This window comes from Macrobrachium nipponense, chromosome 34 (genome assembly GCF_015104395.2).
Source record: "Macrobrachium nipponense isolate FS-2020 chromosome 34, ASM1510439v2, whole genome shotgun sequence".
NCBI classification, from domain to species: Eukaryota; Metazoa; Arthropoda; class Malacostraca; order Decapoda; family Palaemonidae; genus Macrobrachium; species Macrobrachium nipponense.
Genome location: NC_061095.1, coordinates 12,856,496 through 12,880,549, shown reverse-complemented (window position 1 = coordinate 12,880,549; position 24,054 = coordinate 12,856,496). Strand labels below are relative to the sequence as shown.

The following is a 24,054-nucleotide window of genomic DNA, read 5'->3' as shown; positions in this document are numbered from 1 at the left end:
CCCTAAAGTTGTTTTCTGTGATGAAACTAATCTTAGAAAACGTAGAAAATGACATCGACCAATTTTTGAAAGATATACTATAAATTTGCGATTTCCATATTTATTGGCGGGGCTTTTGCTTTAGTTTTTGCTCTTTTTTTTTTTTTTTTGTTTTTTTTTTTTTTTTTTTTTTTTTGTTATTACGTGCTTATTACTGTTCTATTTTGATAATACTTTAGTGCATGTTCCAGGTGCGATATACCAAGATTCTGTAAGACCGAATTTTTATTCAAGACTGTAGTTTTCTCACCGACCACCAGTGTTCCTTGTACAAGGGACACTTGAGTTTCACATTTTTTTTCATAAAATCATTTATTTTCCCTGTAGGATGATAAAACTAACAGAGAACATGCGTTGATTATAGTGCTAATAATACCTGATAATTTCATTAGCCTGTCTTGATTAGTGTATTTTGGCAAATATTTTACGATCGGCACCCCTCCAAACTGGAGTCACTACCGAGAGATTCAGTTCGGCAGCGAACGCAATGTTTACATTCTGCTCACCCACCCGGTAAAGAAGGGGTTAAGCCTTAGTTAACACACCTTAACTTTGGCTAGGTTGGTCAGGTGGTGATATATATATTTATATATATATATATATTTACTTTATTCTTAGCCCTCATGGTATGGTCAATATGTCTAGTCACGTCGTGGTCTCGCCCCTGTGACAGATCATCTGGAGCACCAGCTATATAGGTCTCTACCTCGCTGGCAACTCTAGTAGCACAAGCAGACTTACGTGGCAGTAACCACGAAGCCAGCTATGCTAACAGGTGGAACCAAGATGTAAATCATCTGCATGCATTTGTTTCCCAAAATCCTTCTATTCTGTCCCTTCCCACCTCCAAAGGTGGGATTCAGCTATATATATATCTGACAGGTAAGTTTCATGAACAAAATGATATTGTTATGATACAATAAAGTTTGTTCATACTTACCTGGCAGATATATATAATCAAGTACCCACCCACCTCCCCTCAGGGGACAGTGGAAATAAAAATTATGAATAGAAAATGGGAATGGTTCCTGATACCCGCCTCCCAGCGGCGGGAATGGGTACTAACCACCTGGCCGACCACTGCGTGTGTCGGAAGTTTTTAAAATTCTGTCGGACTTCAGAAAATACAGCTATATATATATCTGCCAGGTAAGTATGAACAAACTTTATTGTATCATAACAATATCATATTTATATAATAAGAAACAGAAAAATATAAAGAAATACAGGAAATTTTTATATTGTTGGCAAAATATTTTCCTGGAATTCCTGCATACTTTTATTATTTCCTTAACTAGATTACTCTCAGGTTGTTGAGGCGGGCCTTGTGCAGGAATTTATTAAGACAACTCGTGTTGTTGCTTTAATTGAAATTGCAACACAGGAAGCTAAACAAGGTGGAGAGCAGGCTCTCCTTATTTTCCAAACAGCTCGTGTTCCGGTCCATAGTGCTATTGATTTAAGCATTGAACAAGTTCTTCCGATAGACAACAGTCTTAAGTGTGAGATTGGTGAGTATGGTACCATCATTAGATTAACTTTTTCATTAAACATTTTTTTTTTAAGTTTAGGTGATATAAGATTCTGTCAGTATGAGTGCTACATCTGTATGACTGAGTTTTAGAGCTGCTATTGTAGTAGCTTTCATTTTATTATACTTATTAGATCGTTATATTTTGAGTGTTGATACATGTATTTTGCAATCATAGTTTTGATACAGAAAATTCAGGAAGCCATGACTTGGTTATTATTCATTACATCATGCTTATTAGTCAGATGTTGCTTTATTTACATGGAAGAGGAAATCTCAGCCACTCTATGCATCACTATAAATAACAAATATTCTATACAGTCTTTATGTATACATACAGGCAGTCCTCTGTTATTGGCGGGGTTCTGTTCCGACAGGCTTGATGATGAGTGAAAATCGCCATTAACCAAAAATTCTGTCATTAATGGCACTGATAGTGCTGATTTTGGCACCGATAACCAGTTAGTGGCACCTCTGTTAGGTATGCATCAGCGCTGATAATTGGAACTCGGTGCAGTATGGCGAGAAAAATTGCTGATTTTATGGCGCCAGACAGTCTCATAAAACTGGATCGCCATTAACCGAGTCTGCCAATAAGTGCCGACTGCTTGTATTTAATCATATCATATTTCATTTCATTGCCAAAGGTAAAAATTTTATTCTCGTGGCCCCCTCAAGAGTCAGTTATGATTTTCATTGCATCAAGAGGAAGTCACATTTTCTACTGAATCATGTTTGTAAATTATGGGTACTATATTACACATAAGGTTTTAATTTACACCTGCTAAACAAGAATATAACAAGATGATACAATGAATTGAGTATGAGTTGCTCGGTGACTGTTATACATTTTTAAGAGCTAATGCTACAGCACCTTCTTAGACTGTGAGCCAGCCCCTACCTCGATCCACTGTGAGTGCTTGGCCTTGCACCAGGCCAAGGCTATGTATTTTAATTGTTCTGCTTGAGTAGCAGTCGCATGATGACTGGAAGGCAGGTGCATAGGACAATCCTTCTTATCACAGCCCCTCAGGTTCATTTACATATAGAGGTGTGCTAGCAGCAGCAGGTTGCTATTCCTTATCAGCCTTCTTGGGGGAGCTCTAAAGGGGAACTTGTACTTTCTACGCACTTGCAGTGTTCATGCTTTCCAAAGCATGCTCATGTAGAGCAGTCCTACACAAGGGAGATATAAAAAATGAACTCTTCCATGTCATTTCTGTGTGGTTTATCGCATGGCCATGACCAGAGCAAAAGGAGTGGTGTAAGCCTTACACCACTCCTTTTGCTCTGGTCATGGCCATGTAAGGGATCGTTCTTCCCCTTTACCTTCATTCTCAGTCGTGACTGGGTATCAGAGCAGAGGGACAGCCTGCTCATTCAGATTGGGTTCTGACAGTGACTTGGCTGGGTCCCATGTCTTGTTTCCAGTGACAGGTTTGTCTAGTTCAGGAAACCAGGAATGCCATAGAGAGTTAGAGTTCTTGTCTCTCCTTCTTTGGCTGAAGAAGGAGCAGCTTGTGCCCATAGGGATGTCATAGTTCTGGATGGACCATTTCCTCCCAAACCCTTTCAGGACAAGCTGGAGTAGCAGTTTTCAGAGATTATTTTGCTCCTTTGTGAGCTGAATACTATAGTAATATTGGTGAGACGACCATGGCTTCGGACCGACAGGCCCACTTCTGAAGCGAAGCCCTTAGTCTGATTTTCCAGGTTACAGCTTTCTTGTGGTGTCGTGGGGAGGTGAATCCCCTCATTTGCAGGTCTAGGAGTTCCCTTACCTTCAGCAGGTCTAGCAAACTCCTTTTCTGCTGCATGAGATGCAAAGGATACTCTACTGGTACTTGATGTAGGAGTCTACTGGTTGATGAATGACCTTCGGCTGAAGTGGTTGTGACCAAAAGGTTCTTAATTTCTGCTGCAGAGGTTTCTGCGATGGAAACTGAGGGTGACTTGTGGCTCAACCTCTGGTTGAACACGATTTACAGTTTATATGCTTCAGGCATCTTGTCGAGAGATGAGGTGGTGGTGAATCAGAGGTTCTTGGTGTCAAGAGGCAGAGCTCTGACCTTCCTGGCAGACCAGAGTGAAATCAGTGATCAAACATATTTCTGGATCATTTATTCTTAAGAATGCCTGAAAAGGATTTCTAAAAGTGATTTTCAAATGTATACCTTAGGCCAGGGGTTTCCAAACTGGTTAGGTCTGCAGACCCCTGGGGGTCCAGAAGACCCTAGGGCAGTGGTTCTTAACCTTTTTTGGCAGCGACCCAAAATTTTGCACAAATCAACCATGGCGACCAAGCCTACATAGATATACAAATTGTCTTTATAAGTAATATGGTAATAATTTTCTTCAAACCCTTAGCTACCCAATAAAATGGCTTGGTGACCCAACTTTGGGTCGCGACCCATGGGTTAAGAACCACTGCCCTAGGGGGTCCATGACACAATGAAAAAATTACAATTTTTTTCCAACTCCAGAAACAAATATATATGCTACGGTAAAAAATATACATCACCGACTCTGTCGTTCTATGTCAGTGTTATTGATACTTCGGTGGGCAAGCTAGCTTTGCACATCTTTTATTATAGTATTATTTATATCATAAGATTAATTTCAGATTAATTACAACGTAGCAACTCCATCCTTCGCCACCTAGTCACTATCGTGAGTTGTGACTCACCCCAAGTATCCCAGTATGATAATGATAACTTTTGATTGGCTGGGATCCTAGACTGGGACTCCTCATACCTGAGGGTCCTGGTATGGCCAAGTTTGGGAACCATTGCTTTATTCTGTAATATTTGATATAGACATCATGGAGTTACATTCTTGTTAATTGCATACTATGAGTAGAATTCCCAATTTCTCATTGGTTTTGCCCATAAAGCACAGTAATATTTACAAATTGGTGAGTGTAATTCATGCATAACTTGCACATAGTGTATAAGTTTTTTCTGCGGTGCAGGATCTTCCACCTTCCTGATTTCTGGAAATGAATAATTTTCCCTTAATCTAGCTTTCTACTCTGTTTTTAATTTCTGTATCGGTGGCCTTTAGGCTATGACTTCATGTTCCTTTTTTTACTTTGTTCAGCTCTCAGGTGTATCAATATTCTTTAGGCTATGACTTTCATATATCTTTTTTTAACAGATAATTCAACTCTCAAGGTTTCCTTCACCTCACAGCCTTAATTTGTTCTTCTGTATGCCTTGATTTGGGGAATATATGTTGAAGGGTATCTCTTGACTTCGTCAAGTTCAGTGCTTTATAATTTATCTTACCAGTTTTTTATGTTACTCGTGTATCTGTTTTCAAAATTTTTATTAAGAAACTGGAACTAATTCCAGGTTTCTGTCAACATTTTGAGAATCCAGATTGTTTTAAGGCTTTGTGGGAGATATTACATAGACCAAATTGCCAAACCTTTTTGTGAAGTCCTTGCAAAGAACTGCATGATTACATAATGAAGTTGTTAATTGCTTAGCTTTTCTACGTGACTGGATTGTATAAAAGATGATGGGCCAAATAAATACTCTTTCCTTTCCTCTTAAGTAGATCATCACTGTTGCAAATTTGCTTTGCCAATTGCTTTCTGCCAAAAAAATATTTGGGGTACATAGTGGTACATAATGTTTTATTAGAACCTGATAACCCTTTACTTCTCACATTAGCTTAGTCATTCAGTTCTCTTGACTATACGTAGTCTCATTATAGTCTCCCTTTTTTGATAGGCATGGAATTGTTTTTGTCTTAACTGTTTTTGAGATTTTATGACCATCATATCTTCAAGAAGCAGACTTATGAATTTTGGGTAAGACCCCAATCTTCTTATCTTATTCTTTTGTCTGATGATCATGACTTTATATGTTCATTCAAGATAAAGACATGAGGATGCCTGCGGTGGCTTCGACATTAAAAATGTTTAGTTATATTCATGCATATCCAGCTGTAGTATCATTTTCTATTATGTATTTTACATTTGATCAATAGCTTCATATTTGGATATTGTCCCTATAGGGGGTAAGTAGTTCCATCAGTGCACCTCCTGCAATGCACTGAAGGCATCACTGTACTTTATGTTCTTTGCAGTGCCCCATCCATTCATATTCTCTCTATTCCATCATACTTTCCTCCCTCTCCTAAAAATTGATTCATAGTGCTACTGTGAGATTTTCTTCCTGTTAACCTTTCAAACCTTTTTACAGTCAATTTCCATTTTAGCACTGAATGACCTTATAGGTCCCAGCACTTGGCCTTTGGCTTAAATTCCATATTACGTATATCCTATATTTGGATATTATATACAAATTCATTTGCTTCTTGCATTTTTGCTAACTATTCTGAATGATAGGCTGTGTGTTTCCCATGTTTGAAATAAAACAGGTAAAATATGTTGAGAGTAATGAGTACAGAAAGCAGCTTATTCGACATGGCTTTGACCCCTCTTATATGGCTTCTGAAGTATGTGGAAGAAGAGAAACACTCCCAGTGTTGATCAGCCGGTAGTGCCAACAGTATGTGTTGTACATTTCTTTTGTTGGCCAATAATAATTCAGATTTTGCTTGTAGCATTTGATATAATTGGATTTCTTAGCTCATCAGACTGTAGCTGTCAAAATTATTATGGTTTATAATTTCATTTCACAAGAGAAAGTGTCAGATACGAAAAGTGAGAGATACCAAAAATTCTAAAATTTGATAAAAATTGTCAGTTTATCAAATTCACTTTAGTGAAGGAATAAAAGAAAAGACAGGTAATTTATATGCAATGATCAATGTTTACCATTAATCACAGACAATGAAAAATGTCTAGTCCTTTTTTAGAACAATGACTCATACATACAAACAATGTTGTTTACACTCATGATTAGTGACCTGTACATTCAAACATTGTTGTTTACACTAATGACCAGTGACCAAGCCATGAGAGGAACAAAGATATTAATGATGATTTTCAGCCACCTCACATATGGGGAAGCTGAACAGGCTCTTGCATGTCATTAATGCTGTTCTCAGTGACGGCTCTTTGCTTGGAGTTCTTGTTTTAGGAAATATTAAACTTCTCATTCTTCAGCTTATTGAAACCAGTTGTTTTGCTTTGTAAGTGCTGTATGATTTAGGATGATCAATATTACTGTAGATTTGTGTGGGATCACAAATATATATGCTACAAAGGGGCAAGTGATTTTAATCCATCAGTCTGTTGGGCTCGTTGTCATGGATTGAATGTCCCCAGCACACTATCTTATGTCTTGTTGACAAAAGAAACAGAAGAGTTCAGAGAGATAGTCTATGCATGTTTGCCATTTTTGTTGGTAATTATCCTGTCATTGATCATGTGTTGACAATCTAGTTATGAGAACTTCACCAGGTTTTTCATTGTCAGTTTTGAAAGAGTGTAGTTCATTCATATTCTTATTGACCAATCATTTTATTTTTATTGTAACCATTGGATTCTGATTCCTTTCTTACATTTTTCTCTGCTAGAAGTGTGTTAATAATTTTCTGTCATCTACAGGTTTAACCTTGGCAGCTTTATGAGAGTACCTTGGCTTATTATTTATAAATAGTTTTATATGGTAATGTTTTTACTTGAAAAACTGCCAATTTTGACTCATTTTCTCTTCAGGTTGTTAGTTTTTGTGAGAAGTATTGTAGCTACTTGACATACCGGTAATCATCTCTCCTGTGTCTGTTGTCTTCTGAGATCATCTCTGCCAGCTGATTACTTTTTCTTCCATTCAGCTTGCTGGAATGCCTACTGCAATTGCTTTTGCAGTTATATCCATTGTATCTACTCGTTCCAACATGTCTGCTGCATCCACCTCAGCCACTATGCCTGCTGTTTGAATGGCAGTTCCAGATTCTTTTTCAAGAAGATTCTCCCTCTACAGGGGTAGTGGCACGTCCACTTTTTAGCCTTTACCTCCATTTCTGCTTCCTTTCTTCAGTCTTGCTGTACAATGCCTCATAGCTGTTAGTTGTTAGTGCAATTGTGGGTTTGTATCTTTATCTTTCTAAATTACTATACAACCACTTCAATACCCCTCTTTTTGCAGTCTTAAGTGCTGAATGGCTGAAAGTCCCTCATTGCTTGGTTTGAAATATTCTTGCTGACTTGATTATCACTGTACTCTCATTTACAGATGAGAAGGGCAAAGTTCTGGAGGTTGTTGATATTGGGAGGAAAGGCTTTGACTATCCCCTTGGACCCAAGTGCAGAGTAGGGGCAAATTTTGTCCTGAGATGTATTCTTGTGTCTACACTCTTCTCTTGACAAATTTGTCTGAGAGTAGTCATTCTCAGTACAAAGGATCAGTCTTGCTTCTCTTTAAGCTTTCTTAAGAAGAAAGTGAGCAGCAGTGAAGAAGAGGATTTCTGATAGTTAGGACACTTTGTCTATGCAGTCTCCTTCAAGCCTTTTGGGTTATGGAAAGGTATTGTAGCCAAGCCTTTTGGTGTATGGAAAGACATTGTAGCCAAGCCTTTGGGGTATTGAAAGTTATTGCAACCAAGCCTTTTGGGGTTGCCACTCCTGTGTTTTTTGCTCTCTTGGAAGTGCCTATCAAGTGGAAGGGGTGCCTGGCATCACTTCCTGACCTTGCAGCATTGAGCAATCTCTCAAGGTTTCCTTAGCAAAGGAAGAGTCTGGTTTTAGTGTGTACTTGGTCCATATGGTATGGAGTAGCAATACCCATTTAGGTGGAACACAGGCTAGGTTTAATGAAAGAACCAGCCCTGCTGATTCCTTCTTTATTTCATAAAAAGAGGCCATTTATAGATGCCAGGCTCTTGTCACATAGGTTTAGGTTGGGTTAGGGACACATGGGATACAAGTCTTTTCATCCCTTTATGCCCTTCCCAATTGTGCAGTTGTTGCTGTGTTTGTGGTTGTGGGTTGGATGCAAGCAAAATACACAACCTGGCACCCATCTGAGTGCTCTGGTCTAATGTGTTCAAACTGGGAGTTTTCATAGAGAGTGGTTCAGTCTTGTAGCAAATTTAAAATGAGATAATTTGTATATTTCGTCAGTATATATAGACCTGAAGTCTTTTTATCATTATTCTACCTAGAGCCATCCCAAGTTTTGTTCTTGTAGCTGAAGGAAGAATAATCGAGTCACTGACAGGCGAGTGGATGGTACCTTGCCACTCGCCTGCCTACCATCATGTACCTATCTTGTTGCCAAATATCAGTGACTGAATCAGCTAATGCCAAAGGTATATCCGTATAAAGGAATTCAGTTTTGCATTAAAAAAAAACCAAATTGTTAAATTTGTGGTGTTATCATGGAGTTGTTGCACCCCTATACATATTGATCATCTGCTAACTAGCCCTAGACATCCGAGTTCACCATTTCCCATAGGCCTTACTACTATTAAGGATTAAGATTGCCACAGACACTGGTCCAGTCTTTCCAGATGCTCTTCTTCTACTCAAGATTATCCATCATCCAGACAGTCTGCACATCATTACAGCCACAGCTTGAGCAAATGCAGTGATGGCCTTGAGTGGAAAGCTTTGCCTAGCAACATTTTGCAGAGGGCTTTGCCTTAGTGAACAGTACCTTTGGAAGTTTCATCATCTTCCTCACCCTGTTTTCAAGTGACGTGACATCTACTTTTTAGGTTATAGAAATATATTAATTAGATTCCATAACATTGCAAAATGCATGTAAGTGAAAATCAGGAAGTAACGTGTAAAGTTGCGCAATATCAAGCATGGATTGGTTGAGTCAAAGAAGCTGACTTGAGCTACATAGTTCGTATAGGCTCGTTAGCCAATTGCTTAATTGAAGATAGGGCTAACAGGTTGTTTATACCAGTTATGTAAGCAAATAATTTTTCTCTGAAATAGTTTTGAGTACCGCACCCAAAGCTCACTACTTTGCATGAGATCTGTTATTATATTAAGGGCCCCCCATACCACAGAATTCTTGCTATCCTGTTCCATCCACTGAGTATTTTGTTCTTTTTTGTAGTCTTTTCAATAATTTTAATTCACCCATGGTCATAAGTTTTGTGGGAAGTAGTACAGACATTGCACATGGAAAAACTACTAGTTGGAGTAATAACCTCTTATTACCCATACTTTTAACTCAACATTTTTTTTTTTTTTTTAAGAACATTGCGTAGATAAATGGTGATCAGTAGCTGATTGCACTTGTTATTCAAACTATGTTGTTTCATATTTTATTTTTTGTAACTTATTTTTATAATGTTCATGTATTTCGCATGATCATAATCATTACTATACATTTTTACCCAAGTTTTTTTCACAATATTCTATTGTGTTTACAATACATTAGTTTCATCCAGAATTTCAGTCAGGTCAGTGCTCTCATCTATACATATTGTTTTTGAATAATTTTTATGGCCTTGTCTGCAATCAGTATCTGCTACTGCCATATCTACCTCTATTTTAACTGACTGTTCTTCTAACTACCTCTACATACCTAAACATTCTCAGGTTTTGAAAATTTGATGTATTTACCAAAGTCTGAGTAGTACCATATTGATGGTACAGTTTTCCTATTGGAAACTAACTGGAAAGTTCAGTATGGTATTTTGAAGTCACATTATTATATTTTCTAAATTCTTTGCTGGTAAGTGATTGTGTCATCAGTGCGTACAAGAGCATGTGATGGAACTTCCTTAATAAGCTTCCTCAGTAAATCTTTTGTTCTTTCATCTGAAATGACTAGTGTTTGTAGAAGCAACAAGGAAAGATTATACAGTATATTTGAGAAATTACTTGTACAGTATGTATTAAAAATAATGTCCAAAGTCAAAATACTTGCACAGTATGTATTAAAAAAATGCCCAAAGTCAAATTAGCATTTTAAAACCACTGAATACCATTTTGTTTTCATGGGCATGAGTGTAGGTTTTTGTTTTCCATAGGAACTATTTTAGAAATACTAGGAGACTTGGTTATAATTTCTTTACCAATAGTGTTGCTTGTGTATGTGTAAATTATTTACATATAAGCCATTTATATTACATTTTCAGTTAATTATTTAGCTTCCAACCAGTAATAGTGACCTGTGTAAATGATATGTAAATAAATGTCATATCTTTTGCACTCTTTAGATTTGTGATCAGTAAAACTTCAGTAAAAATTTTCTCTTTTTATAGATACGTCCAGCACAGATGTTGATACTGATGTCCTTGTAAATATTACTTCGGGTAAAATCCGCCTTTTATTCGAAATGCCTTTCAGTCAGCGAACCAATACTTTTGTGTCAGAGGTGTTAAGGGCTGCAGAAGGTAAACACAGTGTTTTATTCTCATTTGCTTTTGTAGGAAAAGGGATGTACCTAGTATTGTTAAATTTGATAATGAGAATTTAATACCGTATTTTACATGTAATTCTAGCTCTGATTACTGTACAGCAGTCAAGAGGGTACTATCAGGAATTACTAGCAAAATTGAGGGTAATAGATAATGATGCACAATCAAAATAAGTTGGAAATATTGTTTACCTGATTTTGAATATACGTAGTTTTATTATAATATTCATTAATAAATGTAAATTGATCAAGGTAGCAATTGATTTTTCATTACAGTCCTTAGTAAAAGAAGAGGGCCTCCTCCAGAGTTTGCTTGGTTGTCGCCTTATCAGAATGCAGCCACCAATACTAATTCACCAGAAGCTGGGTTAAGCACACCAGTGAATGGTCCAGAAAATAATATAGGAGATGGAACATCCCCTCTGGTTGATGTTGGTGAGGGTCCACCTCAGACGCCACCTTCTCCTTACCTGGATCCGTCTGTTGCAATAAGCGATAGCACCAGTATGCATGTAAGTCTTGTTTTCATGTTTAAGGTAGATAAAGAAATATTGTGTAGTGCATTGTTTTGATGAAAAGAGATTAATGTAGAATTTTTTATTTTTACAAGAGTGGAAACACATTAGATGATATGTTTGGAATATTAGGTAGAGGTGGTTAATTAATGTGGAAGCACTATGATGCGGGTAAACCAAAAATTGCAAAATTTAAGAATGTGACAATGATGAAACAATTGATACATTTCAGGTAAAAGCAGAGTATGAGATTTGAAAGTACCATTGTCAGCCTGGATATCTCTTAAGTTTTAGGATCCATGGAAAATTAGTTTGTCTTTTGTGTTAACAAGTTTGTCACTGGCATAAGACCCAGTGCATTTTAGTACATATGCTCAGCAGCACCCCAGCGGTAGGTCTTGTCCATCTGACACCAATTCTCTCCTGTTATTTGCCCTCCTCAAACCTATATTAAAGCAAAAGGCATAAAAACCCTTGCCATACTGAAAAACTATCACATACCAAATGGGGAACTGGACAACACTTTGCTAACGTTATGTAAAGCAACTCGATTATCTATAATAGATTGTTGTTGCCCAATATATTCGTCTGCCTCAGAATCACATTAAAAGCACTAGATACACTACATCATGAAGGAATATGTTTGTGCATGGGAGCATTTTGATTGTTCCCAATAAACCCTGTCAGCAGAAGCGGGTCGGGTTTATTACCCCTAAAACATCACCGCAACTTAGTATGCGTAGGGGCCTTTCCCTTCAAGCAGGAACCTCTCGTGCTGCTACCTGCTTTCTGACTTATAATCAAAGATTGTTCGTACATGATATACAAACCCTCGGTCCTTTACAATAGGAATATGCTTAAGGCGAAGCCGAACCTACAGCTGAATTCTTAACAAGGTGGTTAGGTAGTTACCTGCTAGTCCGTCGTTGGTAGTCCCTCCAACCAGACGCAGACATTCCAATTTCCTTTTGGCCGCCATCGTGGGTAGACGTGTTTCTCCATCGCTCTCTGCACAACTGTTTGATGCTGTTTTCTTCTAATCCCGGTGGGATTTTTCTATGTTGTCTCTTATTGTGGATTATTATTGTTGTTGCGATAAAGTTTGTGATATACTGAAGGCAAACCCATGAATTGCAACTTCTTTATACGTTTTCGTTGTTGTGATATTGTGTTACGATAACGAATCATCCAATCTGCATAACCTTATACCTGCCCCGCCCCCCCCCCATGGGGGTTCAAGATGCGGCATGTCGGTGTCTTTTTCTTGTGTTTTTTCTATCTTCACGCCCTCGCCCATCGTTGCTGGGAGCGTGAATGTAGTGTTTTATTAATAGGGTTAAGTACAAAGTACTGGATGTTTTTCCTCATGCTCTTGCCCATATTGTCGCTGGGAGCATGAAGTGTATTTATTGGCAAACATGCCTTTCTTTTTTTATAAGTTGTGGATAAAATGCAAATGACTTTAATTGTGATTTTTCCGTGTCTATTCTCATGCCCTTGCTTATCGTCGCTGGGAGCGTGAGTGTGATTTTTGTTTAGTATTAATATGATTACTTTCAGACTTGTATTTGGTGTGCATGCGGTGAGTGAATTTCGATTTAGGAAGACCTGTTAGGTGGATAGACCCTGGTCCTGATACCAGCACTGCTCTTCCCCCTTCTTGGTCTTCCCTGGGACTTGTGACTCAGTGGCAGCGCTGCTCAGTAACAGTCACAGTGGCACAAGCAGCGCAGCCACTCCCTCAGTTGATGTTGCAACCACGTCCACGACATCCCAGGTCGATTGCCTCGCCTCCCCCTCTCCCTTCCTTACACGGTTGGTGGACATCAGCTGCCGATGGGCAGTTCTCAATGCTGTATTGCTGGGTGTATGGTTGCAAGACCCACTTCTGCCAGCGCTGCTCCTGCCGGTCCTGGGTTCCTGTCACACTGCCAGGCGTGTAATTGCAAGACCCACGTCATCCAGCATGGCTCCTGTTCCTGGACCAGCTCCTGCTCACGGACTTGTTCCTGGCATTGCTGCTCCTCCCACCTCTGGGCTAGAAGATGGCTCTGACTATGATCCCGCAGAAGCTATCGAGGATGAAGTTGAAGATGGAGACGACGATGCCTTTCTGGATCTCCTCTTCATCTGTTTTCTCATCGTTGTCGTCACCTGCCTTCTCCCCTCCCTCCCCTTTGAAGTTGGGAGACTGAGAAGCCGATGATAGCCTTCATGAGCCTTCGAGGGCCCAGCATTCCTCTTTCAGGAGGAAAGCAGCTGGTGCTCTCGTCAGCTTTCCCACTCCCTTGGGAGCAGGAGCCGAGACTCGGCCTCTAGGGGCACGAGACTCGGGAGCCTTCCCCCCTGAGAGGTCTCGTACGAGACTTTGAGGGGTCTGCATTCCTCTTTCGGGAGGAAAACAGCTGGCTCTGTCGATGGGTCTACCACTCCCTTGGGAGCGGGAACCGAGACTCGGCCTCTAGGGGCATGAGACTCGGAAGCCTTACCCCTGAGAGGTCTCGTATGAGACTTCGAGGGGTCTGCATTCCTCTCGCAGGAAGAAAGCAGCTACTCTCTCGTCGGCTCTCCTACTTCCGCGGGAGCAAGAACCGAGATTCTGCCTCTAGGGGTATGAGACCCGGGAGCCTCTGGAGCTCAGATGATGTTACGTTCTCCACCCCCAAGTTCCAAGGGAACTCCCTACGGAAGCGGGTCCGTGTCAAGATCTCGTTTGTGAGATTCCTCAAATGTGCTAACCTCCAAGGGAAGTAGAACATCCACCGCCGAAACGTGGCTTCAATTTCACATCACAGCAGTGGTGTGGGATGAGAGATGGGGTCGAGCCCCCCCACCCCCAGCGATGTCCAAACCTGGTTCTTCGTCGTGAGCCTATAGCGTTGCATCTGCCCATGGGATAGAAGCAACAGTATAGGCTATTGGGGGGGGGTCCCCTTCAAAATCTATAATGACGTTGCAAGTTCTCGCCAGGTAGTGAGCCGCGTCCCGGCAAGCAGCAGCGCTACTCGTAAGGCATCGGCACCTACCAGCACTGCTACCAGTCCAGTAGTCGCAGTAGTTCTGCAGCGTGGTGAGAACAGTCATGCCCGAGTTTGTTGCAAGTCTCCAGGGAGGCAGTCTCGTCTCAAGGGGCAGCAGCACTGCTCGTATGACATCGGAGGAACTGGAGCCGTGTCGGTGTCTTGTTTGCGAGTAACTCTAAGTGTGCTGCCTTCCAAAGGGGGCAGCACATCCACTGGTGGTGGCTCGAAACGAGAGAAAGGACCGAGCCGCAGCTTGAACCCTCCTGCAAAGACCAAGACTGGTTCTTCGTCAGGAGCCATGACCGTTGCACCTTCCACGTCGGAAGGAGCAACGGAAGAGATGAACAAGAGGTCCCCTGTTCAGTCCTCTTCATCGGGGTTTCGGCCCAGAAGAGCACTGGGACGTGTCGTGAGCGGGATCCACGTTCTCAGCAGGTAGGGAACCGGGTCTCTGTGAGCAGCCGAAGACTACGGTTCCCATTAGTGCTGCAGAGTGAAGAGAACAGTTGCAGTTTCCTTGGGAGTCCGCATTGTCGGTATGATCGTGGTCTCCTAGACACGCCCTTGTCATGGGTTGGTACAGGGGGTGGCTCACCCCACCTGGCAGTACCGCTGCTAGGAGGAGTATTGGCATCCGATTCATTTCTCCCATTGCCTCTACAGTGGACCCCCCGTATTCGCGGACTCACACATTCGCGGATTTCTCTGGGGAAAGTTTCCCTGCATTATTCGCGGAAAATTCGCGCATTCGCTGTATTTTTCTATGATAAATATCCACAAATTCCTGGTTTTTTTGATGAATTTCATCATAAAATGCACTTTTTGTGATAAAACTATTAAAAAACCAAGTATAAAAATTTTTAGTGGGTTTTTCTCGAGTTTTAACTAACAAAATAGGCTGTTTTTAGCATTTTCATAGGGGTTCCAAACATTCGCGGATTCTAACTATTCACGGGGGGGTCTGGTACGCATCCCCCGCGAATACGGGGGGACCACTGTACTTCCTTGGGATACACCAGGAGGGGCGAGGTGAATAGTAGGAACCCTGTAGAGACTTCTCTACTGGATTCAGCGACGGCGGCCTATGTTCCTGGAGTTCTAGGACCCCAACGATCGTACACCAAAGTCGTTGAGTATGGATCGAAGGGGTCTGGCTTGGTTCCTCCTGACTGAGGAGCAGATTGGGAAGACCGATCCCTGGAAGAACTTGGGCCTTTACCAAGGGCTTTGGACACCCCCAAAATGCAGAGGTTGTTTTCAGAGATCGTTGCACTGATCTGTCAGCACAACGATCTCAGGGAAGCAGCCATGACATCCTCTTCAGGAGATTGTTCCTCCCGCCTCGAATCCTTTTGGGGTCAGTGAGTCGATGCATGATCTACCTGGATGAGGAGCAGCGCTGTTGACTGCAGGGGAGCAGCGCTACTGCAAGTTTTTACCAGTCTTGCTAACACGTGGTCCCGTAGAAGCCCCTGTCGACAACCAGGTAACCGGGACCCGGTTTACCCGGGTCCAGGTGTGTCTTTGCATACCTGACGAGCGAGAGAATCTCTCTCAACAGGAAATAACAACACTGCAGAGTACCGTATAGCCTACTGCCTACATACATACTTGCTTTCGTTGGCCTTCCCACTTCTCCGGAAGTAGGGAACGAGTTTCTTGTTTCTCCCCCCAGCGATCGGGATCTTTTGGCGTAGGATGCCTCTGGAGACCGAACCAAGGTTCGTTCTCCAATTTTTTTCCCCTTGGGCTCTGCTCAAGGGACAGAAACCGTTTCGGAATCTCATTCGCGAGAATTTCCGAAAGTACGATCTCCTAAGGGAGGACTTCCATCCACAGCTAATGAGGGATTCTGTCCTTTCCGTGGCAGTGACACAGGGCAAGAGCAGGACTCGAACTAGGGCTTGGTCCCACCTGTGGAGAATCTGGATTCTTCTACAGGTGTTAGGGATTTGTCGTTATTCCTTGAGGCAAGACATCTGGAGAATAGCGGGAGATCACTTGTTCGGCCCTCCTTTTCAGCCTCGAGGAGAGAGTGTTGTCACTACAGGTCGACATGAGATCGTGGCTCATTCCTCCTGACAACGGCACTGTTAGTGGGAATGAAAGCATCTGATGCCCTTCTCTCATTCCTTCTACTCCTCGAGCTACAGTAGAAGTATAAGAGGAAGCTGAGCATAGGTATTGTGAAGTTGTGTCGGACCGGTCCCCATAACCGGACCTTCTCATAGAGAAGATCTTTGGAATGTTTAAGACCGGTCTTAGACTTTCTCCCCTGAACAATTTCTTAGCCAGACTTGGTTCAGGATAGAGACTAACACGAGCTATGTTTGCCTCTAATAGGGAGAATGATTTCATGTGGATGGCGGACTTAACCCTTTAACGCCGATTGGACGTATTAAACGTCTATATAAATTGTCTGTTGGGTGCCGGTTGGATGTATGGTACGTCGATATAAAAGTTTTTTTAAAAATTAATGGAAAAATAGTTATAGGCCTACTAGGCGAAAACTTTTGAATCATGCGCCTTGGGGGATGCTGGGAGCTCATGGATCAAGGCGTTGTTTTGTTTACAATCGTTACCCAGGCTCGCAAGCGTGAATTTTTTTCTTATCCCACTAAAAAGCATCAGCGACACATCTCAGAAATTATTTTGTCACTTTGACAAAATTTTTGCACCATTTTATATTAGCCGTCACATAAAGTTTTATATATGAAAATGTGCACAATTTCATGTAGAATACAACTAAAAACAACTCCTGGTTGTAGCTTTTATCAGTTTTTAAATATTTTCATATAAATAACGATAAGTGCCAAATTTCAACCTTCGGTCAACTTTGACTACCGAAATGGCCGAAAAACACAATTGTAAGCTAAAACTTATATTCTAGTAATATTCAATCATTTACCTTCATTTTGCAACAAATGGAAGTCTCTAGCACAATATTTCGATTTATGGTGAATTTATGAAAAAAACTTTCCTTATGTCCGCGCGGTGACACTTCCGAAAAAATCATACATTTTTTCGGCCGATTGTCGTAATGTTTGCACCATTTTAAATTAGCCGTTACATAAAGTTTTATATATGGGAATGTGCGCAATTTCATGTAGAATACAATTAAAAACAACCCATGGTTGTAGCTTTTATCTGTTTTGAAATATTTTCATATAAATAACGATAAGTGCCAAAATATCAACCTTTGGTCAACTTTGACTCTACCGAAATGGTAAAAAACGCAATTGTAAGCTAAAACTCTTACATTCTAGTAATATTCAATCATTTACCTTCATTTTACAACAAATTGGAAGTCTCTAGCACAACATTACGATTTATGATGAATTTATGAAAAAAAAACATTTTCCTTATGTCCGCACGGTTACTCTTCCGAAAAAAATCATAAGTTTTTTCGTCTGATTGTCGTAATGTTTGCACCCTTTTAATAAGCCGTTACATATAGTTTTATATATGAAAATGTGTGCAATTTCATGTAGAATACAACCAAAAACAACCCATGGTTGTAGCTTTTATCAGTTTTGAAATATTTTCATATAAATAACGTTAAGTGCCAAAATTTCAACCTTCTGTCAACTTTGACTCTACCGAAATGGTAAAAAGCGCAATTGTAAGCTAAAACTCTTACATTCTAGTAATATTCAATCATTTACCTTCATTTTACAACAAATTGGACGTCTCTAGCACAATATTTCGATTTATGGTGAATTTATGAAAAAAAAAACATTTTCCTTATGTCCGCGCGGTAACTCTTCCGAAAAAAAATCATAAATTTTTTCGTCCGATTGTTGTAATGTTTGCACCATTTTAATAAGCCGTTACATAAAGTTTTATATATGAAAATGTGTGCAATTTCATGTAGAATACTACGTAAAACAACCCATGGTTGTAGCTTTTATCAGTTTTGAAATATTTTCATATAAATAACGATAAATAGAAAAAATTTGTCCTTCGGTCAACTTTAACTCGACCGAAACTGCAATTGTAAGCTACAACACTTACAGTCTAGTAATATTCAATCAATTACCTTCTAATATTCAATCAATTACCTTCATTTTGCAACAAATGGGAAGTCTCTAGCACAATATTTCGATTTATGGTGAATTTTTGAAAACATTTTTTTTTAACGCAATATTTTCTCTGTGTTGCCTTGATCGTTTTACAATGTGTAATATACCAAAATGTTGTCTTGATCGTTTTACAATGTGTAATATACCAAAATGATCGCAATTTAGTGTACAATACAACAAAAAAATTAACTGGTTAGCTTTAACCGTTTTGCTCACAGCGCGATTTCTATACAATTATATGATTTTTTTTTTGCGCTGTCATATATCCCAATATTTATATATGATAATATTTTTTTTCATTTCTGATGGTTGCATACTAAAGTTCAGGCAATGACAAAAAAAGGAGCCAAAAATGAACTCTTAATCTTGAAAACTAAACGTGCTGTGATTTTTTGAAAAATACATTTTTTCCGCTTCTGTGCTCACTCGCGAATGCCGCTGGCATACGGGAGACGATTTTTAAAATACCGCTTTGGCGTTTAAGGGTTAAGGATGCGTATTTCCCATTCACAATCCTTCCGCCAGTGTCTCCCGTCGTCCTCGCAGAAACAGTCCTTCGATTCACGACACACCGTGTCGAGCTCTCAACCGCTCCACAGGTGCCATGAGTATTCAACCTAGTCTCGGCTTGAGCGCATTCACATGGGATATGTCTGAGGTTTCCCAATGTTTGCTTGGTCCATGGTTTTTCACAGCATGAATTGATTCTCGAGTGTCTGGGATCTGAGGGACCTGATGACCATGAGAGGTTCAATTTTGAGCTCAAGCAGAGGACTTGCTACCTGTGCAGGCTGGTACATGAGTCCTACTCGAACTCTAGTACCAGCATGCCAGGTAGTCAGTAAGATGGTTCCAGTCTCGACAGGAATAATCTGCTCGTACGTCTCATCATGAGGTTTCGACTGCCGCCCTTGGAGAGTCTGAGGCTTCCACTGAGGAAGAGACACGAACCGAGAAAAGTTGCGGAGGTACTGGAACTTCAAGATGAACACTTTTTCATCAACATCCTGAAACTCAAGGTTGCCTTCCTGGTTCTCCAAGAGTTTCGGAACACTGGGATGAGACGCTCTGTAGCATTGATGATCAACACTACAATACAGGCAGTCCCCGGTTTACGACGGTGTCGGCTTACGACGTTCCGAGGTTACGACGCTTGTCAATAGACGTTATTTCCAGGGTTACGACGCATGTTCCAGGGTTACGACGCCTACAACGCTCATCTGGGAGATGAAATATGACTGAAAATGCAAAATAATCAATATTTGAAGGTTTTTTTGATGAAAAATGCCATAAGAATGCAGTTTACATAGTTTTCAATGCACCCAAAGCATTAAAAGTAAGGTTTTCTTAGGATTTTTGACGATGTTCCGGCTTACGATGATTTTTGGCTTACGACGCGTCTCAAGAACGGAACCCCTGTCGTAACCCAGGGACCGCCTGTAGTGGCACACGTGTTTAAGTGAGAGACTTGCCTCTCCCGAGCTTCTCCTTGACAGTGCAGGTGATCGAGTGGGCAACAGCACACTCGATTAGGCAGTCAACCAGATGCATTCCAGACAAGAGGAATGTAATGGTAGACAAGCTTAGTCTTCAGTATCTGATGACTTACAGAAATGACCAGGAAGAAGTACTAAGCTGCTGCTGATGGCAATGGTACACTTCCCCTGAAGAGGTCTTGAGGTCAGGGGTATTGCCCCTTTCCCTCATGTTCCATAGAACCTGTCAGTTCGGGATGTTACCCACAGGCCCCTGGACACTTTTCCTTTGGACCAGTGGTGGCTACTTGACATGTAGTGTATCTTACCCAGCTCCTTTACAGGATAGTATTGCATCTCACCTTATTGTATGGTATGATTGAGCTGATTGGGGAGTGACTGGCTCCCCCTTTTCTCTCTTTCATCCTACTCTCTCCCTTCGGGGGGGAGAGTAATGCGGATCGTTATGTGCTGGACCGAGCGATTGATGCAGGTATGACACTCCTTGGAGTAACCTACATATTTTCTTGATTAGTTAATAGGAGTAACTCCCGCCCATTCCCTTCACAAGGCAGGGAAGAGGCACCTGGACATAAGACAAATTCATAGCTTGCATTTGCATCTCCGACATATGGTTCTTAGCTTTTTCTTAAGACACACATTCTCTCCCTTATGAGTAAGCCCAGAAGACAGACTATGATCTTGCAGTTCTTAACTCAGATCAGTAGTCAGTGGTTGGTTTTCCTTTCTAGCTCTTACGACCAGGAAGGAAATCGCAGGTAGGCAGAACCCCCAGTCGGTTCACTGGAGATCACTCAAATTCCACCTTCCAATCTGTGAGTCTTCCTATTGTAAAGGACCGAGGGTTTATATATCGTGTAGGAACAAATCACAATTTTTGAAAGTACATCATATGTTTCCTAACTATACAAACCTGAGGTCCTTTACACTAACTCCCCACCTCATGCCACCCCTCAATCTGCTACCTGGGCCAAAGCAAATTGGAATGTCTACTTCCGGTTGGAGGGACTACCAACGACTGGACCAGCAGGTAACTACCTAACCGCCTTGTTAAGAATTCAGCGGCCGGTCCGGCTTTGCCTTAAGCATATTCCTATCGTAAAGGACCTCAGGTTTGTATAGTTTGGAAAAATACAATTTACTTTTAAAAATTGTGATTTTGAAAACCATAGTGCTAGCTCATTCCCAGAAAGAACCAAATATTTAATGAATTCACATAAAATTACACCAATTTTCTTCCATTTAATAACAGCACTCCCACCACCCTGGACTTTGAAACGAATAAAAATATGTACAGTGGACCCCCCGAATTCGCGTTCTCCGGATTCGCGGACTCGCACAATCGTGGATTTCTCTTGGGAACGTTTCCCCTCATTATTCGCGGAAAATTCGCACATTGGTGGTATTTTTCTGTGTATTCTTTTAGAAAGGCTTCCCAGTAATTCTGTGTGTGTGTGTTTTGGTTGTACTCTAGATTTTTAACATACTTACTCCTTTAGTTTTCTTAGGTCTCCAGTATCTTCTCTTTTTTGTGCTGCATTTAATGTGAAATGTAATAATTTTGTGGTCACTTTTGCCTAGATTTACACCTACTGAAAGGTCAGACACTAGGTTATCTTCTGTTGATAGGACAAAGTCTAGTATGTTGTTTCCTCTAGTAGGTTTGTCTGCCCACTGGTGGAGGAATTCATTTTTGACAAATTCTAGAAGTCTTTCCTTCTAAGTTTGATATGGAGGTCATAGTGTCCCAGTGTACCTCTGCATTTATTTCTTGTCCTAGTAGTGCACACAGCTCCTCGTTGGACACTTGTAGTTGGTGGGGAGGTCTGTATACTAGTATTAGAGTTAGCTTCTTCCCTAGAATGCTTATATTGATGCCAATTACTTCTTGCTTGGTTGTAAATTTAAATACTAATGGACTGAGGTGATCCTTGACATATAGCTCCTCCACCTTTTTCTTTAGGTCTATCTTTTTTGAACGATTTATATCCTGCTATTTGGTACTCTTCTACGAAGTCTTCTTGTATCCATGTTTCTGTGATACCTATTATGTCTAATTCTTCACTTGCTATCAATCCTTTGAAGAGATCTACTTTGTTCCGAAGAGATTGTGCATTAAAATGTGCCACTCTGATGGAATTATTTATCTTCTCGTTTGTTGTCAGTGGCTTTATTTGTTTCCCTTATTTTCACTGTTTCATGCAGTGCTATTACTAACCAAATTCTGGGAGCTTTTCAACTTTGTCCCTTGAAAGTGGGTTCCATCTCTTTTATATCATCTCTTTTATATAGTTTTTTATTCCTTTCAAACCTGTCCCAGAAGTTTAATAAAGTTTAAGAACCTAACACCCTTTTCTTGGCATATTTGCTCCAGTCTGTCATTGATTCCTATTGCCTTGCTGGGGGAGTAGTGGCTTACATTGGTTCTAGGCAGAAGTCCTATAAGAATGCTGTTAATGGTTTCCTCACAAATGTTTTCTATAACGCTCTTCAGGTTGGCTGTAAAACCTTGTCTGGCTAGTTCTTCCATTTTTTAGAAATAAGTCATTTCCTCCTCCCTCACTATGATTGCACTTTTTCTAATTTTCACTTTGATTTTCTTCACTGCCTTGGCTATCTTCTTTGCTCCTTCACCTGGGTATGAGTTAACTTTGCTCATATTTCTGTTTTTGACCACAAAATTTAACTGCTGATCTTTTACTAGACAATCTCCAATTAAAGTTGTTTCCTCTTCTGTTGCTAGAGCACAGCAAATCTATTCGATGAGCTTATTCCTTTTAGGGGACAATTGTGTTTTCTGGCTGCTATCACTATTCTACCAACAGCTCTCTTGAATTCGTCATTTTTATCCTTGTAAGAGTCTCTCTATACCTTGTATAGTGCTTGTATCAGTTTCATTTCTGGTTCTAGTCTTAAGCAATTGCTTTCTAATCTTCACTACACTCTCTATGTTTTCTACTATTTGGTTGTTCAATTCCTGTTTCTCTCTATTAAGGTTTGTCACTTCTCTTCTTAGGTCTCCAATTTCCTTTTCCATCCTGTCTTCTCTTGCCTTGCCTTAGAGTTTGTCCTTTGCCAGCTTCTTTAGTTCCTTCGATATTTCTTCTACTTTCTTCCTCAGTTTAGTTATCTCTTGTTCTTGTTGACAGAAGAGACGGACACTGAGACTACCAAGCTCTGAGATTGAAAACCTAAAATTAAACACTTTTGCAGGGTTTCTCCAGGGTTTGAAAATGATGCATTTGCGTTTGTGTGTTTGTGAAATACTCGCGTATGATAATTAGTCAGGTTCCAGTGAAAAGTTCATGCTATTGTGAATTTGCACAACTCAAATCGACTAAGATTGAGGTACTATTACGGTAATGTTCTACCAGTATCTTGGGGCAGAACCCTCTCTCTTTTTACTGACTGTAACTTTGATTCATACTTCTCAGCCTTCAAGTTGAAAACAATGTTTTGATCAGTCCTCATTCTCTTGAAGAGGTATTGTTTGACTTTCACCTTTGAGATAATAAACCTCTTTGCACTTCTTTTAAGAATTTGGAAACCATTGTAGCAAAACGACTGCTTCTGGGAACAATTTTAAGTACATGAGATGAGGATGAAGAAGTCATTATTCCCTATAGTGAGAGGTCGTGGTTTTTTTTCTAAGTCCTAGACTAGGTCTCAGAGGTTTTTAATTTTCAGAGACAACGTCTTGCTCCCAAATTAATCTCAGCCACTGCGGTTAGATCAGCAAGTGAAATAGGGATCCTCCTAAAGGCTTCGAGCTCCCAACAACTGTAGCACTGATGCTATTCTTAATGAGATAGCAAGCATAATGGAGGGCAAAAGCTTAGTAAGACTGGGTTCAATGAATTCAGATCTTTGCTTCTGTGGATCAAGTGAGTTCCTGGACAGATTCGAGAAGTCCGTGATTGATACTTTCGTCTGTTGTGCACTTGCACACTGTTCCACTTGAAGGAACACAGCCAAGGAGATAGAGACATTGACACAGACTCTCATAAAAACGGGTTCTTAAACAAAATGGTTGAAAAACAAATGAGTCCCAATAAACAACTAGCACAGC

The 24,054-nt window shown here is 40.5% G+C and overlaps 1 protein-coding gene across 3 annotated transcripts in view; it reads left to right on the top strand.

Annotated features, from left to right (window-relative positions):
• The first annotated feature begins 1,335 nt into the window (after positions 1 to 1,335).
• LOC135207904 (inositol polyphosphate 5-phosphatase OCRL-like) overlaps positions 1,336 to 24,054 on the top strand; it is a 60,227-nt gene continuing 37,508 nt past the window's right edge. Inside the window, exons 1-3 of one of the 3 annotated variants that reach the window (XM_064239833.1) lie at positions 1,336 to 1,550; positions 10,715 to 10,846; positions 11,146 to 11,381. In XM_064239833.1, the coding sequence (XP_064095903.1) occupies positions 10,789 to 10,846; positions 11,146 to 11,381 (294 nt within the window). In that variant the 5' untranslated portion in view covers positions 1,336 to 1,550; positions 10,715 to 10,788. Of the gene's footprint in view, positions 1,551 to 6,071; positions 6,091 to 6,209; positions 6,331 to 10,714; positions 10,847 to 11,145; positions 11,382 to 24,054 lie in introns of those variants that run through there. The other 2 variants (XM_064239832.1, XM_064239831.1) reach the window with 2 other exon arrangements.